This window comes from Helicoverpa zea, chromosome 1, assembly GCF_022581195.2.
Source record: "Helicoverpa zea isolate HzStark_Cry1AcR chromosome 1, ilHelZeax1.1, whole genome shotgun sequence".
Taxonomy (NCBI): Eukaryota; Metazoa; Arthropoda; class Insecta; order Lepidoptera; family Noctuidae; genus Helicoverpa; species Helicoverpa zea.
In genome coordinates, this window is record NC_061452.1 from 11,918,144 (window position 1) to 11,938,146 (window position 20,003).

General features: G+C 35.5%; 1 protein-coding gene across 6 annotated transcripts in view; it reads right to left on the reverse strand.

The window, feature by feature from the left end:
* LOC124630432 overlaps positions 1-20,003 on the reverse strand; it is a 148,727-nt gene that overhangs the window by 68,507 nt on the left and 60,217 nt on the right. For all 6 annotated transcript variants that reach the window (XR_006984429.1, XR_006984428.1, XM_047164354.1 and 3 more), the window contains exon 2: positions 280-427. Coding sequence is in view for 4 of the 6 variants with exons in the window: in XM_047164354.1 (XP_047020310.1) it covers positions 280-427 (148 nt within the window). In the remaining 2 variants the exon portion in view is untranslated. The remainder of the gene's footprint in view (positions 1-279; positions 428-20,003) is intronic.

A 20,003-nucleotide genomic window follows, 5' to 3' on the forward strand; every position in this document is an offset into this window, starting at 1 on the left:
AACTCTTTGAGAACATAAACATTATGTGCAAAGTCAATATCATAAACCAAAGTATGCTTACACTATGAAATATTAAAAGTAACGTTAAAATATAAGATTGTATAACAGACAACATAAGTAGGTAGAGACAGGCACCCAATAGCAAAGATTAACAAGGATTCCCACAGGGTAATATTTTGGGTCCCACATCATTTCACTCGCTCAACATCACCTGCACCCTTATTTTCTTTTATTACCATACTAATCCCTGATATTCCTTTGCATTTAATACTATCTTACCTTATAAAGTTTATCCTTTTGATACCACACATCTTCCTCTTCCTCAACGGGTGCTGCGAACGCCTGCGTTAGGTCGTCGCGGGAACGCGAAAGTATTCGACGTCGTGACACCATCTCGCTACCCACAGCCGCCTCGAACGGAACTAGGCTGAAACAAGAAGAGACAAGACTATTAGACATTGGTTTAAAAGACTACATATTGGAAATCAGGTCCAGAGACTTGAAATATAAACAGTCACAAAGCAGCATACGATAAAACTAAAGTTGATTCAAATGCAACTGATAGTCATTATGCATGACCAGTGAATGTATCGATTGTTATTGTAAATATGAGTGTACGGTATGAATATAATAATTCAACTAACGTCTACAGTTCTACATGATTGACTTGCAACAACACATGCAATCCTATCGGTATTTGTGTTCAACCGGAACTATGTAATTAGGTACATTTTCGACACAATGAAGACTATTTATATCAACACGTTACACAATATTATGATTATATCTATAGCAAATGATACAATTGTTGAACTTTCTATAGAAGATTAAACTTATAAATAAGATTGTTATGAAACAAAAGGCGAGGCGAAAGCTTCTATTGACACCTATGTTTGTGAAGGTTTTCGTTTCATTATTGTTATTCATCGTTAATGACAACGTATTAGGAATAGGCGAAGCTTGTTTTAGTCTCTACTTAACCGTATATTAAAAATGTTTGATGAGTATTTATGATCTTGAAACACGTGAACTACATTATCTAATGATAACTTAATTTATGTACCTTGCTGTTCCAATATACACGCACATTCATTACTTATGTGTATTGCAATTTGTCTTCTAACATCAATTACACAGTCTACATTTAACACTACATCAAATTCAACCTCATCATTCAAAGACTTCTACTTCATCATTTATATCTATCCAATCACCAGTTTCACTATCATGTACCTCCCAAACATTTCCATCTACCAAGTTACGAACATAAGCCTAATTTCTCCAAGCACACAAGTGAACATCTTATCGCTGGCTCTTAGTAGTACACAAAGCGTCGGTCCGTTGCTTCCTTCCGACAGCGAACAATGTATGGCATTGGATTCGACATTGGGGATCGTTTGCCGTGTCTAACGATCGCCTCCGACTGTTCCTCCCATTCATTTGATACCCACTATGTTTGTTTTAGTTGGTTTTCGTGTTTATATTTCGGTTTGTCTTATATTTTAGCTACTGATGGTGTTTCGCTAAATGGTCTTTTAATTACAGCAAACTCAAATTCAAGATATTGATTTTCATTAGGAGCGTTATCAAGAAGTGTTCATTTTGCAAATCTAAGATTGCACATATCAAATTAACCACTTGACGGAGTTCAATATACCACTATATGTGACAGCTAAGTAGTTATTTTGAATTTGAATATCAAAAGGAGTGGGCTATTTAGTATAAATCATAAAATGTCTTATTTAACGTTCATCGATCAATTTGAAGATCTTCTAAATCGAACATGGGCCTATTGAAATTAAATCTTATGTGGGCACTTTCTTTATTTTATGGTAAGCCATGGATAAATTCATTGAATAGACCGCAGACACCAAGCCCATTAATTTCAATTGATAGAAAGTGGAAAGCACTTCTATTCACGCGATTTTCTCCAAAGCCAATGTTATTAAACCTAAGCCGAGGAAAATTATCATTTGATGCTATATTTGGTTTTTCTATTGAATGTGATACCACTATTATTTCATCTAATTTGTTTGTATTTACTTTGTTTGTATTTAAAATTGATCTTGTAATGTTATAATCATTAATTATTGCACCATCTTCAGGAAGCTTATTCTTCTTATCGTTAAAAGCATTTTCAGGTATAAATGTAGGTATTCCTTTCGCTTATTCACACACAAGAACTTACGTAAATACTTTAAGTAGTGAACTTTTAACTATCCTTTTAACGCATTTAAGATTTTTGCCACAAAGGCGCCGAGAGTAAAGACTGGGCGTCAGTAGGTCAGTAATACTTTCACACTTGATTTACTTTGCTCTAAATAATGTATTGCAAGCCTGTTACGACACCCGATCGCGATACGTTTAGATCTACCGATACAGCGATATGAAATACGCAACAGCATGGAAAGATTCATGTTATCGATTCGTGTCGCTAGAAATCTAGAACATTTCGCCATGATAAATATTTCATTCCTCTGCTATTATTTGTAACTTACGTAGGTACAGTTCAATACAGCTGTTAGAAGGCATTTTACTAAACAAAAGATAAACGGAACACAAAATTCCTTAAAACTACGATGACGTTCGAAATTCAAGAGACAATTTCAGTTGTTTTTAATCAGCCTGTTACACGGTCATGATTTTTTTTTAATTAGATCTGTATTTTTTTGTTCTACGAACAGACATTGATTAATTCAAGCTATTTATAAAAATAAATAAAAACGTTGTCTAAATAATTTCTGTGTCTGATGTTACGCACGCACTTTGGCATACCTGTGATGTTGTTGTCCCGTGATCGATTCGCTAGAGAGAGTACACGCATAAAATATTCATTTTTATATTTTCTCCCTCCTCAAAAGGACAATGCTATTCTTTGTATGGAAGTTGGGCTCAAGAGTTGCCCACAGTAACTGCATAGTGTATTATGTTCCATAGGCTTATAATAGGTCCCAGACCGAAATATTTCGAAATCTATCCCAGGAGTCCTGAGAAAAACTGGTTTGACTCTTATTCAATATTACGAAAAATATGCTTACGAACTCTTAAGTATTCCACTTTTATTACCTCAATTGAAATGCATTATAATATTAATCGACAAATACGAGGTATTGAACGAGATTTTTTTTACCGACTTCAAAAAATGGAGGAGTTTCTCTGTTCGTTTGTATTCTTTTTACGTAAGTACGTGCATAACTCCGTCGTTTACCAACCGATTCAAACAATCATTTTATTGTTTGAAAGGATTTACTTTCCAAATGGTTCCTTTGTTATTCGGTCCAGGGTCTGGTGATAGAAACCTTAAAACAATAGGGAACTCTCGGAAATTGTAAGCTCATATCGAATAAGAACTTGTCATTCGGGTATATGTCTCCGACACCACAAAACAGTGGAGTTTAAGACCTAACCCGACGATGGAGACGACAGTGAGACGGGGGAACTCCTCAACGGTATCTATTTACTACCTCGTGTTCGAGCTTATTTTATTTGTCTTGATTAGATTTTTCCATTGCCATTACGGATATTAATTGCATGACGCTACACGAACTTAGAACTGATTGTGGTACTCGTAGATAGAGACTGAAAAGCAAGAGAAACAACAATTACCTTTAAACGTCTATTTCTGTTTTTTTTTTTTTATCCTGTTAACAGTGAAACCACTAACTATCTGAATGTTATTTCAAGAAAAGAGGTTGTTAGATTTGCGGCTGCTTAAAATGGCTTGCTAACAATGGCTGGCTAACATTAGAACCGGTTTTTCTCGGGACCTCTGGGACCGATTTCAAAAATATTTGGATTCCGTCTTAAGAGTGAAGTAAAGAACCTATTCTAACCATTCCCACTACTGGGCAAATGGCTTGGGCTTTATAAAGTGACTGTTCAAGTTTAACATTAGAACCGGTTTTTCTCGGGACCTCTGGGACCGATTTCCAAAATATTTAGATTTCGTGTTAACAGTGAAGTAAAGAACCTATTCTAACCATTCCCACTTCTGGGCAAATGGCTTGGGCTTTATAAAGTGAATGTTCAAGTTTAACATTAGAACCGGTTTTTCTCGGGACCTCTGGGACCGATTTCCAAAATGTTTAGATTTCGTATTAACAGTGAAGTAAAGAACCTATTCTAACCATTCCCACTTCTGGGCAAATGGCTTGGGCTTCATAAAGTGACTGTTCAAGTTTAACATTAGAACCGGTTTTTCTCGGGACCTCTAGGACCGATTTCCAAAATATTTGGATTTCGTGTTAACAGTGCAGTAAAGAACCTATTTTGACCACTTTCACTACTGGGCAAATGGCTCAGACTTTGTTAAGTGAATGTTCAAGTTTAACATTAGAACCGGTTTTTCTCGGGACCTCTGGGACCGATTTCCAAAATGTTTAGATTTCGTGTTAATAGTGAAGTAAAGAACCTATTCTAACCATTCCCACTTCTGGGCAAATGGCTTGGGCTTCATAAAGTGACTGTTCAAGTTTAACATTAGAACTGGTTTTCTTCGGGACCTCTGGGACCGATTTCAAAAATATTTGGATTTCGTGTTAACAGTGCAGTAAAGAACCTATTTTGACCACTTTCATTGCTGGGCAAATGGCTCAGACTTTTTTAAGTGACTGTCCATGGAGAACATTTGAACCGGTTTTTTTCGGGACCTCTGGGACCGATTTCAAAAATATTTGGATTTCGTGTTTAGAGTGCACTATGGAACCAGCTGGAACTACGCCCACTGCTGGGCAAACTTTGAGCCCAGACCCTGGCATTGTCCTTTGGCAGTACTTTCCTGACATTTTGTTGAAAAACTACGTTACTAATAGGTACTATTTTTTTAATTGACACCTTATTTGATTAACAAATTGTTCCTAAAATCTATAACATAATTTGTCTCCGCATTAAATAACTTTAACTTCCGTCTTCAATCTTCATTTTGACATCTTCCCACGACCAGGTGAAGTACACGGCCATTGCAAATGTCTGACATAATGCATCGTAAAGGATGATCATAAAACGGTGCACCTGTACGTCACAGGACCCGTTTATAGCTGGCTGACCCATATACAGGGGTGAACGCTTCGAGACGAGTGCTGTGATCGGGTACTTGTCGATAGCGAATCGATAGTTCGTTTGCGAACATTTTATTTGAAGTTATTTAGATGATCGAATGATATATGACTTGTTGTGTCTATGTCAATTTTATTTGAAGTGGTAATTGAAGAGAAATCTTATTTAAAAAATGTGTAAACACTAATCAAGCAATTGACGAAACACAGTTAATAACTTTCTGAAATGTTGACATCATTGCAGTCATTGTAATAACATGTGCGTGAGTTTTTATGTTTCATTTAAAAATTGACATTTCACGTAAGCAAAAATTAGACACGGTCAATTACAAAGCGTTAGGTAACTATGTGATTGTGTATAGTAAATTAAAATTGTAATATTTAAATGGCATGATTAGCTACTAGCTACTCGTTTTCCGCATTCCGAAGTACCAAAATTAGTAATTACTGACAGATAAGTTGTTCGATATAAGTTATGATGTAAGAAAAAAATAAATTGTTTTTGTGGTGTAGATGTTTGCGTCATTCGCTATCGATATGTCGATTGTCGATAGCTATTGAGTCCCGCTAGGCCCATAGAGCTAGTCATTACGGGAGTCTCTTAGCGGAACGGGTTTACACTTTTATTTTCTTTTTACATACGTGAAGGCATCCCCGGGCAGGCGCTATTGCTACGGTACATTTAGGGTTGCACGCTACTTGTGTTTGTTGGTTTAAGTATTTCTTAATTGCAATAAGATTTATCTTAAAAATTAGAATAATTTAGTACTTAAGTACTTGTTAATCAAATATTTTTTATAATCGTAAATAAGGATTATAGGATATGTAAGGTCTGATACGTATTAGCCAACTGCTTATTTTCAGGATTGTTTAATATAAAATAGAATATCAACGTTGTAAGTGAGGGACGATGAATGAGAGAATATTAATTAAGCTTTTTTTCGTAATATAAAAAAATGCAATATGTGCCTGCATGTACAAATTAAAATACGCACAAAAACGCAAATTACAAAGTTACAAAACAATCGACAGATCTGTAAAGACGCTATTCAGTTACTAAAAGTCTCAGAAGACCTGAATTTAAATTATTCACTTTTAAATCTCTAATATTTTAAATAAACTATTAAAAGCAGGTGCTCAGCCAACCCTGGACACTACATCTGGATAGCACGCGCCACGATATAATCGCTTGATAGTTTGTTGCCTCGCGACTGTAATTGTAGTTTATGAGACAAATGCGATGCTTGCTTTTATTTTACTCTGAGTTTATTGATCGGGGAGGAGAAAATCTCATTTGATTTGATGAAAAAAAAGAGTAATGAAGATGGAAGTGCCATTTTTTCGTGTGTTTGTTTGAGAAACCCCGATTGCAAAGAACTGTGGTCACACCTCGATTTCATTTGCTCTTAATATTAATATTTTCCATTTTTGGAATAAGCGGCACCGATAGCCAAATATGGTTTTTGCATTAAATAAAATATAAGTTTAATACTAATATTTATTTATGTATTATATTCTAGAATATTTATACAACATACTAAACCATATTTAGGTAAAAATTAGGTCATAGTTTCTGACTTCAAAGTATGGGCATGTTAGGATACACACTACACTTTATTACAGTTACAAAAACATTACAAAATGTACTGTTAAAAATTCAATAGAAATTGTGTAGCTCGCATTCTTCTCAACTGTTTACCAAGTCAAATGACAAACGTGGTCGCGATTCTAATTACATGTTACTATTATGTGTTTAGAAGACAAAAACGAACATCTTAACTAACAAACATACACACTTACCTACTACATTTACCTACACCCTTATGTCAACAAGTTAGAGTTGAAAATCCTTTGGCACCTGGTCCTTTAACTTGGTCCTTTCGTCACCGTCAATTTTAAAAGGTTCGCTCCTATTGACGATTGGATGCGTTCCATTTTTAAGACACGTTCTTTGACAAAACATATTTTTTCGCAATCCGTTTCGAGAACATCTTGGCAGGTCGAGCGGTTATTAAAAGTTGCTAAACATCTCATCTTGTTGCTAATTAAGTACTAAATTGATTATGTACTGAGGATCGGTAATATTCTTGAGAAAATTTTAAAGATCGTTAGTCAAGAATGTTATTGGCCTTACTACAAAAACTTAAACATCTGTTTAACACTTGTCTAAAAAAATTGTGGCTGCAAAATGAACCATATGTCAACGTCATAATTTGACATTTTTTTAGACAAGTCTTAAACTGACGTTTAAAAGTTTTTGTGGTAAGACGGTATATGTCTAATTTACTTTAAGTCTAGTTTTCTGAAGGTTGATAAATTTATCTAAGTAAAAGTTTAGGCTTAATTTATCTAGAAATAATAATAATGTATTTCGTGTAGGCAATAGCTACAATACAATATTGCATCTACAATGTCTCTTGCCAAGTTTCTATTCTAACCTGTTGTTGATATTACAACAGTTTACATAACAATTAATAATACTTTAGTGACGTAACTATCAACTAATGACCTTTCTTAGTCACATCCTACCTATGTACTACTTTAATAACTTATGTGTGTAAGTAAGCCTATGTATATCCCTACTAATATTATAAATAACGTAACTCTGTCTGTCTGCCTGTCTGTCTGTTACGCTTTCACGTCTAAACCACTGAACTGATTTTAGTAAAATTTGGTACAGAGATAGAATTGACCTTGAGAAAGAACATAGAATAGTTTTCATCCCGGAATTTTGAAGAATTCTCTTCGAAACGCGGTATAACCGAACTCTACGCCGGCGAAGCCGCGGGCGGAAGCTAGTTATTCATAGTTTGTCATATATAAATGAAACAAATAAACAAAGTCAATATTTTTGTCCCGTTGGTATTTTAGGTACTGGTCCTTCGGTCCGATTTCGATGAAATAAGGACCATGTTCCTATCTTTTAGAAATTATCAGTGTTGCTCGTCCTCTAGGTATCTATTTAATGAAATATCTTGGCATAACAACTGGCGATCGATCATCTCGCATTTGACTTCTAATTGCATCTGCGAGTACACGACATAAATTAACTGGCAATTAAAATGATAACTTTCTCTCACGCACGTAAGTAGTAGGACGTTCATCTTTTATTTATTTTTTTCGTGTCAAATGCTTAATCTTTTTGAAATATTCATTACATTCTACATAAATAATTTTCTTGCTTTCATAGTATTCAAAGCACGATAATATGTTTATAAAATAAACCTCGCTCATATTTGGAATTTCCAACAATACATTCCTAAAATACAGGATCAATAAACATAAAAATGTAAACAAGAAGAAAATTGTCGAACACTTTTAACTGTCAATAATGCATTTCGCGACACCGATTAATATTCCGCTCATCAAGAGAAAACCGCTAAGCACTATACTCGACTATCGATAGAAACGACTCGATTTCAATGTCACAGCATATCGATACTATAGTCGATTACGTATCGATTTGCATGGGCGCCTACCTGTTAGAAACGGCAGGCTATCTAACTGAATACAAAGAGATTCACGCCCACTGCCGTTGATAAACAAATAGTTATATACTTAAGTACCTATAAAATATTTTGGAAGTCATTTTATGTTTTGTAAAAGATTTTGATTTTGCTAATATTGGAAGATAATTTGCATAAAGAAAGGCAAGTTTTGGCATTATGATATTAAACATTATGACATGCCTTCCGACAAATATGGAACCATTTTATTTCCTACCACATGGCAACTTACCTACTTGGTTGATGATGTCCTCCTAGCCGATTATCGGCTACGGCGGCTGTTCTCATGTAAGGAGATTAGCCAACTGCGCAGGACATATTATAGTGCACAAGCATTTGCGCAGACACAGGTGCACTCCCTATTCCTTCACTCTCATAGCCCGATGGGACGGGAATCCGACACGACCGGAAAGAGATCAGGCGCAGGACCGACATTTACGTGCTCTCCGATGCACGGGTGAATCAATCACCAACTTCCAGGCTTCGGGCTGCTTTGTGAAAGTCTTCTAAAACCCACAAAGCGATTTCGGCCCGACTCGGGAATCGAACCCGAGACCTCGTGCTCAGCAGCCACACTTGCGACAACTAGACCAACGAGGCAGTCAACCACCTACTTGGTTACTTAAGTAGTAAGGTAAGTGACCTTTATTTTGTCCTATTGCATCTACAAAACATTCTATCTCTCTATCATAAAACATCAAACTATCATTAAATCACCGATACTTTTATTGGGTCCACTCATAGCCCTAAGCAAACGTCAAAATGCACCCAATAAATCATAGCACAATAAATTGCTCCATCGACCCACAAAATTATTTTAATCGATCATATTTATAACCACAATACATTTTATCGATACTTATGCGTTGGCTGTTGGACAGCCCAACGTTGCGCAATGTCAGAACTCCTGGTTACGTTATGTTATGGTTATCCAATCTGTGTCACAATTGGGCGGTCGAAAACGATCGGTAACGTGTCAAACATATATTCGGACACGCTGTCTGGTTTGCGATATGTTTGAACATGGTGTTGGAGTGTTGTATGCTAATATGTTATATTTTGAGATGGTAATTTGACGTGTGTTGGTTGATGTGAAGGTGGAAATGTATTAAACGTTACTAGCTGTTCCCGTGGTTACTAGATAGACCATATTGTGTACTAAATTTCTAATAGTTTTAGTGTGAACGTCGGACTGGCAGAATAACTTTCGCATTATTAATATTAATAACTGGAGGTATACGTAGATATACACAACCTTTTCCAAGCGATTTAACGGGCATCGACATGAGTAAAGAAAACTTAACAAAATGAAAGATACCACACACTAAAATCCGGCGCTTAAATATGCCCAAAACAGAACACCCACAATTTTAAACTTAGCGTTTACTTCCAATAAACCAACGACCAAGTAATTACGCAGACATCAAGACCCAAGCCTGTAGGTAAGTAACCTTTTGACGTATTTAAAATGACTGCCTTTGCATAGCCCACACAGTTACGTAATGCAAAGGTCATATACTAAGTGTGGGAGTACCAGTAATGTGGCGTTAGTAATAGTTTTAATACCCGGTCATTATTTTATTGTAGTCATGGATTGAAAAATTGTAGTTTGGATGATGGTTGAATTGGGTTAAGAAACTTATTTTAAAGAGCCAGCTAAGTGAGAATGAGACTCGCTCATGAAGGGTACAAACGGTTATCAATTTTGAACAAAAACGAGCAAAAGGCCTAAACAATTTTTTTTTTCTAGTTTTCAGTACTAATAGTTACAGTACTAACAAAATACATCATAATATGTGAACATTGGAATAGTCTAACTATTACGTATTATGAGATAAAGCCTGGTGACAAACGAACAGTGATGTCCATGCCCAGAGGGTAAAACGGAACGTTAAAAAGTAATCTAAGGATACATTTATAAAGTTGTTCTCTAGAAACAATTCAAGTTGGCCATATTTTGAACCATAGCAACAATATGAATGAAAACCTTTTTCATCTCTATGAATGGCAGTAACCTAACCTAACACCTACACTAACACCGATAAGGGAATCTTTTTCATACAAAAAACAGTTAAAAACACGAAATAAGGCAAAAACGATGCATGTACAAAATCGCCCACTTATTTTTGCGATGCTATTTTAAACCCTATAACAAGGTGATAAAACACACAATGGTTTGGCAAATTTTCGTGATGTTATCTTTAAAAGTGTAGCCGAAATGTCGTCTAGACACGTCTATCTAGGTACTTAAAGTAGCCTAGGTAGAAACAATTGTCGGACTCCTTATGATCTTGTCTAAGTGTTAAGTCAAAAAGGGGAACAGACTACAATGAAAATGTAATAAAACTAAACATAGCAATATTGCGGTTTTTATTTCCTTATTGCTCTGGGTTTTGATGCAATCGTGCAGAAAAAGAAATTTTATATTTATAAAGAGAGAAATATATTTCACATACTTTAGAAGATTCTCCCATAGCAAAAATAACGAAACAAAACACTTACTATTCCAGAGAGCTAAATATAGATTCCATTCTCAAAAGGTTATAATAACCACGTTAATGACATCCTAGAGCCAAAATAAGCCTTTCTTAAAAATAAGCCTGTTCTTAAATCATCCGAGAAAACACCCGTTACATTATGATGTAACAATACAAACTGACAAAAAAAAATCGCTTATCGCGGACCGCAGATCGCTTATTAAATCGCAATATCCCAGCAATAAAATAAAACGGCAGACGCGCGTTCACAACGGTACAGAACAAGTCATATCGTTTTACCTCTTAGATCATCGAACCGACCGGAGTCGCTACGGGCCCGACAAGTGAAAAAATCTACCAATATACTTGAGTAAGAGCCGCTCTCATCGAGGCTGTAGGATTGTTCGAAAGAGATACCGCGGCCCTGGTAAACAGAGTTCCAGAAGGAACATGGTGGGGTTTAGTTAGTAAGAGTCTGAAACTTATCACCATTTGGGGGTTATTTGATGATTTCCCACCAAAAAAGTGAAGCTCTAAAACGTTTAGTATAGGGGAAGACACGGCAATGGCGTCTCCAGTTGGTTATATCTTCCAAGTTTACTTCGCATGACTAATGTGCTGCGTACTAAGGATTCCGTTCACCCCTCACAGGTTATGGTGATAGTGACCTATGAACGGTTTTTTCTTTGGGATTTTCAGAAACGTGCTTTGGGTGCAAATTGTGATGATTTGAAGTAAAAAGTGGCATATGTTGAGGGAAGTTTATGTATCTATAGAAAAAAATATTGGTTGAAAGCACCTCATGTTTTATATCTCGCAGTAATCAGGGATACATAAAACTGACATGGAACAGGTGTGCAATACTAAAACAATTCTACTTAGAGATTTAATCTGCCGTTACCATCAGATCACATACCGCGGTTTGCAAATTTTATGCGTGATCTGTTTCTGACCTAAATGCGGTGTGCCTAGGGCTGCCATCCGTCCGGGTTTCCCCGGATTTGTCCTCGTTTGGAGGCCGTCCGGGGGCCGTCCGGGCGGGGTTTCAAGAAGTGTCCGGGGAAAACCCGGACACTTTTCATGTAAGGAAGCACCTCATTGGATTTAAGTATGTGTTAATAGTAAATGGATTACAAATTAGGTATTATTTTATTTAAAAAAATCGTACTCCTTCGGGGAAAAAATGCGATTTACGCCAAATGTCCGGGTTTTTTTAATGTTTGTCCGGGTTTGGTGAAATTCGAGATGGCAGCCCTAGGTGTGCCCAATTATTTCAAACTGCCTTTTGTTTTATACCTATTTAGATTATAATAGAAGTGGAAATGTCAAGGTATATTGTTTATTTTCGAGAACATGAATAATGTAACATTTTAGTTTTATCGGAACCAGCTGCTATATTTCTTTGCTTCTTAAAGCATTGCAAACAGAAGGTATTGATACAGAAATACTCGTAAGTATTAAAAATACTGTTCTTTTAGTGTTACCGAACGCCATAAAAATTAATGAGAAGTAAAAAAAAAACTAATAAGCAGCGCAAGAATAAGTCAGGCAGAGAGAAATATGGAAGAGGAAGACCACCTTTTTTTTTTTTTGGAAGGGGGAAATCCTCATGGACTTCCTCCGCCTGGGGAGAGGCGGAGGGGTATGCCGGACTCCTACCGGCTAAAACCCCCTTGTGTCCTCCTTGCCCGTGTGCGCGGGGCCGCGGGAATCCAGATTCTTCCGCAGCAGAGGAAGACCACCTAAGCCAACTCTAAACATAGCAAGGTAAAACTTTAAGATTGGAGAACTTCCTCAATCTACTTACCTACAAACATTCCACAAAACAATGTAAATACTCATATGTAGGTACAAAGATTTTGATAAACACTCGACACAGTTTAGTGACCACTACTCAGATCTATGATAGGTAGTTTAATCTTAATGGTTTCTAACAATAATACTAAGCGGTCAGGAGTGAACTGTGTCAGTGGGTTTAAGATAACTGCTGGCCAGTTTTTGTATGCAGATAATGATTTGTTTCCAGTTACTTACACATTTTCTAGCACTTGCATAGTTTTATCGAAAGGAATAGAAATTCTTGTCATTTTTTCATTTTGTTCTTCAACTTTAAAATCGTACTGTGCTAAAGAATATTTATCGCAATTTTTTGTAATATTTCCAATTTATTAGAGACTAGCTTCTGCCCGCGACTTCGTACGCGGATCCTGTCCCTTATGCCAGCGACTATGGGGTCAGCAAAATCAAAGATCTGAATAGTCGCAATAGACGTGACCATAGGGATAAAAGTAGTGATTCTAATTAGTCTGCATTTAAGTTGTGTGTGGCAAAAATATTACACGTATTATAACGTAAAAAAACATTAAATAGATGACAAAGTCATGGTGACTTAGTGGAATTCGTGGTGGTTTCGTGGGTAGAGAACCAATCTCTCAAGTATGAGCGTGCGTCTTTGATTCCAGGTCTGGCAAGTGCCTGCCAATGCAACTTTTCTAAGTTCGTATGTACTTTCTACATATATTTTGGATACCAATGACCGTTATTTGGAGGGGATGTTAAACTGTAGGTTCCGACTGTCATTGAACATACTTGGCAGTCGTTATGGGTAGTCAGAAGCCAGTAAGTTTTACCAAGGGGTGTTGGGTTGAGCGGGTAACCGGGTTGTGGAGGTCAGATAGGCAGTCGCTCCTTGTAAAACACTGGTACTCAGTTGCATCGTGACTGGAAGTCGATCCTAACATAATTAGGACAAAGGCTCTTGAGATAATAACGACAATAATAATGAGATATAGGCACCGCAGGACATCTGAGTCTGATGACGGGGAGTAGCGACCCCGCGGGGCTATATATACTGAGTTCTCCAGGGAGTGTTTACTGTCCCCCATCTCCGGCCCGTCGGAGTGAACCATGACGGGGGAAGGTCTCACGCCTCTGGCTTGGCTTGGCCGTCCAGAGTGGAGTCGCTAGAGCAGGATTAGTAGCCCTGCTCGGAGGGTAGGTGCCTCATGGTAAGCACAGGGAGCGCGTAATCTGCGTTTAAAGTCCGCCGAGGTATCCTCACCCTTCAGCTGCTCATGTCCCTGTTGCCCTCTTGTTGCTATTCAGTGACTGGTTCCCGGGGGCCCAGTAAGTGAGGTGGCGAGTCTCCACCTGCCGTTTTTACATGTACCTAATACATTGTCATCCACTAACATCCCATCACAATAGCCCAAGTAGTTTTCTTCCATTGTTAGCAATAGTTTAGCACAGAACCGGGGATTGTCTTTTTTTTAACGACGTCCACCGGGGATTGTCCTTGGGTTCATTTCTATAGTGTATAAAGGGATAATCGTCGGTTTTGTGTCACCATTTCATTAAAGTTGTCTCAAAAGGGCTTCAGCGTGTTGGCTTCGGCCCCACGTTTGCCTCCCAAAAATTCGGAACTCTGTAGTCCCGAGGTCTGGAAGAGACATACAAAATAATAATGAGATATAGCGCAACAAAGTTAGAGAGTGGGGGCTCGTGACGCCACGTCTAGGTATGTAAAATTTGTACTAAGCAGTGACTTAACACGAAATTCAAGCGTTGTTGTATCTTCATTATTATTTGTTTGTGAGAGAGAGAAAAGAAAAATGCGTGTCCATTATCGTCGTTGTCTAAAAGACGGACTAATTACTTTTTTTGATTCACCATACCTATTTCATAACATTCATTTATAAACATTTCAAGTGGAGTATTGCTCTTGAAGTTCCACATCAGGTGTTCCAGATCTTCGATGTTTATACGTCAATAGAGAGTGCTTATCAGATTGAACCACTTTTGCTAAAACGTCATATCTTCATATGCTTCATATAGTCTAGCAGGGCTCCTGGAGTTCCACATCAGGTGTTTTACATCTTCAATTTTTATAAGTCAACAGAGAGTGCTTATCAGATTGAACAACTTTTGCTAAAACGTTATACCTCTATATGCTATAGTCTAGCTGGGCCCCTGGAGTTCCACATCAGGTGTTTTAGATCTTCAATTTGTATAAGTCAATAGAAAGTGCTTATCAAATTGAACAACTTTTGCTAAAACGGCATACCTGTATATGGTACAGAGAAGCTGGGCTCTTGGGGTTCCACATCAGGTGTTCCAGATCTTAAAATTTATTATCTCAGCTGAAAATGCTCATCAAATGAAACAATTTTTGCCACGGCACTATATTTGTATCTCTTATAGTTTTATTGGTCTGTTGGAGTTCTGCATCAGGTCTTCAAGTTTCGAAGATAAATTATAGCCTATATGTTGACCAGGCCTAATACTGATACAACAAAGAAAAAATCATTGAAATCCGTTCAGTAGTTCGGAAGATTAGCGTGTACAAACAAACAGACATACAGACATACAGACATACAGACAGAATTTTTTTTTTGGATTTGTGCTCCATTACTGTTTCTAAACCCCACCCAATTACTATTTTTTTAATATATTCAATGTACAGACACAGTTTTTTTACAGATTTATTATATGTATAGATTTCTAATTCCCACACCAAAGTAGGTTGGAAAACCTATGCATACCTGCTAAGTATTAAATAGATTAAACATTACCTATTTATATCCGCTTCTAATACACTCATGTGAACCTAAAAAAAATTACAATTTAAGTAATTTAAAACCATTCAAGAAATTCATACAGTTTCCGTTCCGTTTTGATAACATTATTTCTACATAAGGTAGACTAAGTGTGCGACTGTACCCAACGTTGCATTCACGCACTTTACAATTAAACCTAGGCCCAAAGTTACTTCTGCCTAAAAAGGACATTGCGCAAAATTGTATTTTTTATCGTACATGGTCGTGAGAACTGTTGGTAAATGGAATTAAGCAGTTTTGAAGTATAAATCAATGTTTATTTTTAGATTTCAAATGGCCTGAACCAGTAGTGGATATTATGTAAGGTAAAATTCTGCATTACCAAGTTACAAAACTAAAAATTTTTCATACAGGTAGAAAGGCTAGATAAATAAATACGGATAAAATTAGATCGGTTTTAAAGCCCTCTTCAACGCCCGAAAGAGGCTGTTACGCTATATATAGTTGTTAATTAGAACATCGGGAACTTACACCATACCTAGTACAAGTAAACAAGCAAATAAATATTTTGAGTTTGAGTTCATTTGGTAATTTAGTTTGCACTTGGCTTGGCTACGCTACCAAGTGTAAGATAGAGTTGCGTACGAGATGTAAGTTGTTCTATTTTTGGTCGATTTCCATTAGATAAAGGGCGTATATATTATGTCGTGTATATTATTTATATACAAACCATAAATCTTTCTTCGCAATACTTAACAAATAACCGTTAATGCCGCATTTGACATTTACATCCCATGAAGTTGCGTAATTATCGACGTCCAATTCTCAGTGAATAAATATAATGGCTGATGGATGAGTCGCGATTCATGCTTAACCTTTTGATTCGGCTTATGAAATAGATATATTTCCGGTGCATATAGTGAAACCAGTTTGTTTGATATTTATTATATGAAGCATGGCAGATGGTTCGTCCTTAAAAGATAGTAATTAGGTGATGATGATGACACAAGATATAGTTTTAGTTTCTTAATGGGATTCGAAAATTAACATTTTTGTTATATTTTTTATGTTTTGCCATTGAATTGTTTTAAAATAATGCATATTGTAGACTAAACAATCTGCCGAGAGTTATCCGATGGTCGTATTTTTTTTTTATGAATATTTTTCAGTCTTTCAGGTACAGGCTAAATACCTGATCTTGTAACGTGACTACTACCTTCATACTGATTTATGAGCCCAAAGAAAGTATCGGCCCACGAAAAGTTTGCAAAGATATACGAATTATACCAAAACATGAACGAAGAAAAAAATTTTTCACACAAAAGCAAAAGTGTTAGCATACAATAAGTAAATAAACAAATGAAACTGCTCATTAATCACAGGTGGAAGCGGTTAAGTAATTGCCACACGTCAATTACACAATTATCTAACACAGTAGGCATTAAGATATCTCTAAACGTGCTAATACGATAAATGTTTGTCTGTTTGATTGTACCTAGATTTATCGGATGTAGTGAATTAACAATAAAATATAAAAAAACCGGCCAATTGCGAGTCGAACTCGCGCACTTAGGGTACCGTACCATCAAAACTAATATTCTATATATATTTATGGATATCGAGCAAAAATTAGCAAAAATCACGTTTGTTGTATGGGAGCCCGAAATATTTATTTTATTCTAGTTTTCAGTATTTGTTGTAATAGCGGCAACAGAAATACATCATCTGTGAAAATTTCAACTCTTTAACTATCACGGTTCGTGAGACACAGCCTGGTGACAGACGGACGGACGGACGGACAGAGGAGCGAAAACAATAGGGTCCCGTTTTACCGTTTGGGTACGGAACCCTCAAAATCAGCACACTTTTACAAGTAATCATTTTAATACCAAAAAACACCGCTACTTCCTACATGTGGAAAAATAGAGAAAGTATATGAAAAAAAAAATACTCATATTTTACGCAGGCTATAGGGGCTATTCACCATGGGAGTATCTTTAAAAATAATAAAAATAATGGAAAGTGATTTTTTTACGATACTTAGTGGCTTCTATAATAGTTGTAGATTATTATTATTCCTTCTAAGGAAGGTGAAGACGGTGTCTTAAGTTAGTTAATTCAATGCTTACGTACAGCGTGTGTTAATAAAAATGAGACGGCGATTGTTACAACACATTGTGAGAACATTTTTTTATGAAGGAAACATCTTGTATTAGCTTTGAAGTGTCAATCTTTTGCTGTTTTTTCCTTTTAATTTAGAAACTGGCAATAATAATTTGTCAAGTATTTATCGCGTTTTCAATTTTAAGTACATACTTCTTGTTATCTTTAATAAAAATTGACGTTAGGTTTATAAGTCATGCGTGATGTAAAAGTGTTAAAGTAAAACGTTTTATTACTAATTTTATAGGCGGAAAATGAAGAAATTGACGCTCATTAAGCGTTTTAATTACTTTACAATACTTGCTTATGCATAAAAGTATTGTGGGGTTTTCACATTTACCGTAAAAGTAAAACGAGCGTGGGAGACTTAACAGTTGTCTATAGGAAGGAAATGCTTTATTTGGAAAACAAAATTACTATTGACCTTTTCGAATTTTAATTAAAACAATAATGATCTGACATTATATATCACACACGTTATCTAAAGAATTAATTGTTTCAATCAAAGAGGATTCCGATTTAGATGAAATATTTTTTCCACAGAAATAAGCTTAATGACTCTATGCAAATCACAGAAGGCCTTAACATTCTGAATCTCATCATTTTCATTCGAGTTTTAAATCTTTTAAAATAAATGAGTGTTTTTGAATAAATCACTTAACAAGTCATTGTAACAAGGTTTTTCTATAAATTAATCAGTCTATGTTACAGCCGGCGGGCAAAGTGATTTCACCTTAATTCAAATTAATTTGAGGAATAAATTGAGCTACTAGATAGGTACATAAACACATATACATTGTTTTAAAATGACTTTACAATATTAGGATTTACCAAAAACCTTGAGATTTTAGTATACAGTTGCAATATTGTAAATAAACATTTTAAACATATTTTTTAGAGCATATATTGAAATTAAATTCTTATTTAAATTATATTTATTCAAAAATATACAATGCTTTTAATAATAAAGCCAACAATATTACTACTGAATAAATAACATAATTGTGGGTACGCATTGATATCAATTGTGTGATAATCACACTCTGATTGACAGCTCAAACAGACAGCTACTTACTGTTACGCTACCGTGAAAGTAAAAGCAAAAGTTTTATAAGAACTGTTTACGTATGTTTATAGTTCGGCCATTCAGAGAATGCGTTCCTGACACGTCGCGATTGAACTGACGACGTAACTTTGCAATGGCGTTGCAGTTACGATAAAAATATTTTTGCTGGTTGTTTACCGTTTTAACAATTGAGGAGCATTAAAACAACATTATTATATCAATAATCAATGAATGTTATTACGTCGTCAGTTCAGTCGTCAGGTCAATCAATCTATAAGTATTTTTATTTTATCATAACTGTGTTTCGTTTGTATTAATTTAATATATCAAAGTATTTGAATTTGATTATGGTACCTTAGGAAACTATACCTAATATAATTGTTCATAAAAAGAGCTAACACTGAAATATAGTTTTACTAGAATAGTTTTTAATTTTAATTGTAAAATAATTAATGTAATAGTGTAAATTTTTTTATTAACTAAATGTACTTGAAGAACACTGAAATAAAATTAAGGTGAATCTAGTAACGCTAAAAACTTCAATGAAATCTGGGAAAGAAATTTCATAGATAAATAAATAAATTCTATTCCAAGGAAAATTATTTGGTGCATAATATATTCCGATAACTTTTTTACAATTAATATCGAATTCATGTATAACTGGTTTTTGTATATTATTTGTAGTACAAATCACGTGACAATGACGTGAGAAACCAAACAAGTTCATGAACAACGTGATCTAAACACAAACTTATAATATAATCAATATATTTTTAAACAAGAATATTTAAACTTTATTTAGAAAAAAAAACATTATTAATTTTTTTTTCACTTTTTTTTTCTGTCGATGGATTGCAAGACCGCCCACTGTGTAACTTCGTTTACTTTATTGTAAAAATATGACAAATATATTTTTTTAATCAAATTAATGAAGGTTTACCATAGAAAAGTTCTTTCAATCATGGTGAACGTTTCAAAAATATTTTCAAGTGTCATTTCATATCAAATAAGCAAAATAGTATAAGGCATTATAGTTCGGCCATTCAGAGAATGCGTTCCTGACACGTCGCGATTGAACTGACGACGTAACTTTGCAATGGCGTTGCAGTTACGATAAAAATATTTTTGCTGATTGTTTACCGTTTTAACAATTGAGGAGCATTAAAACAACATTATTATAT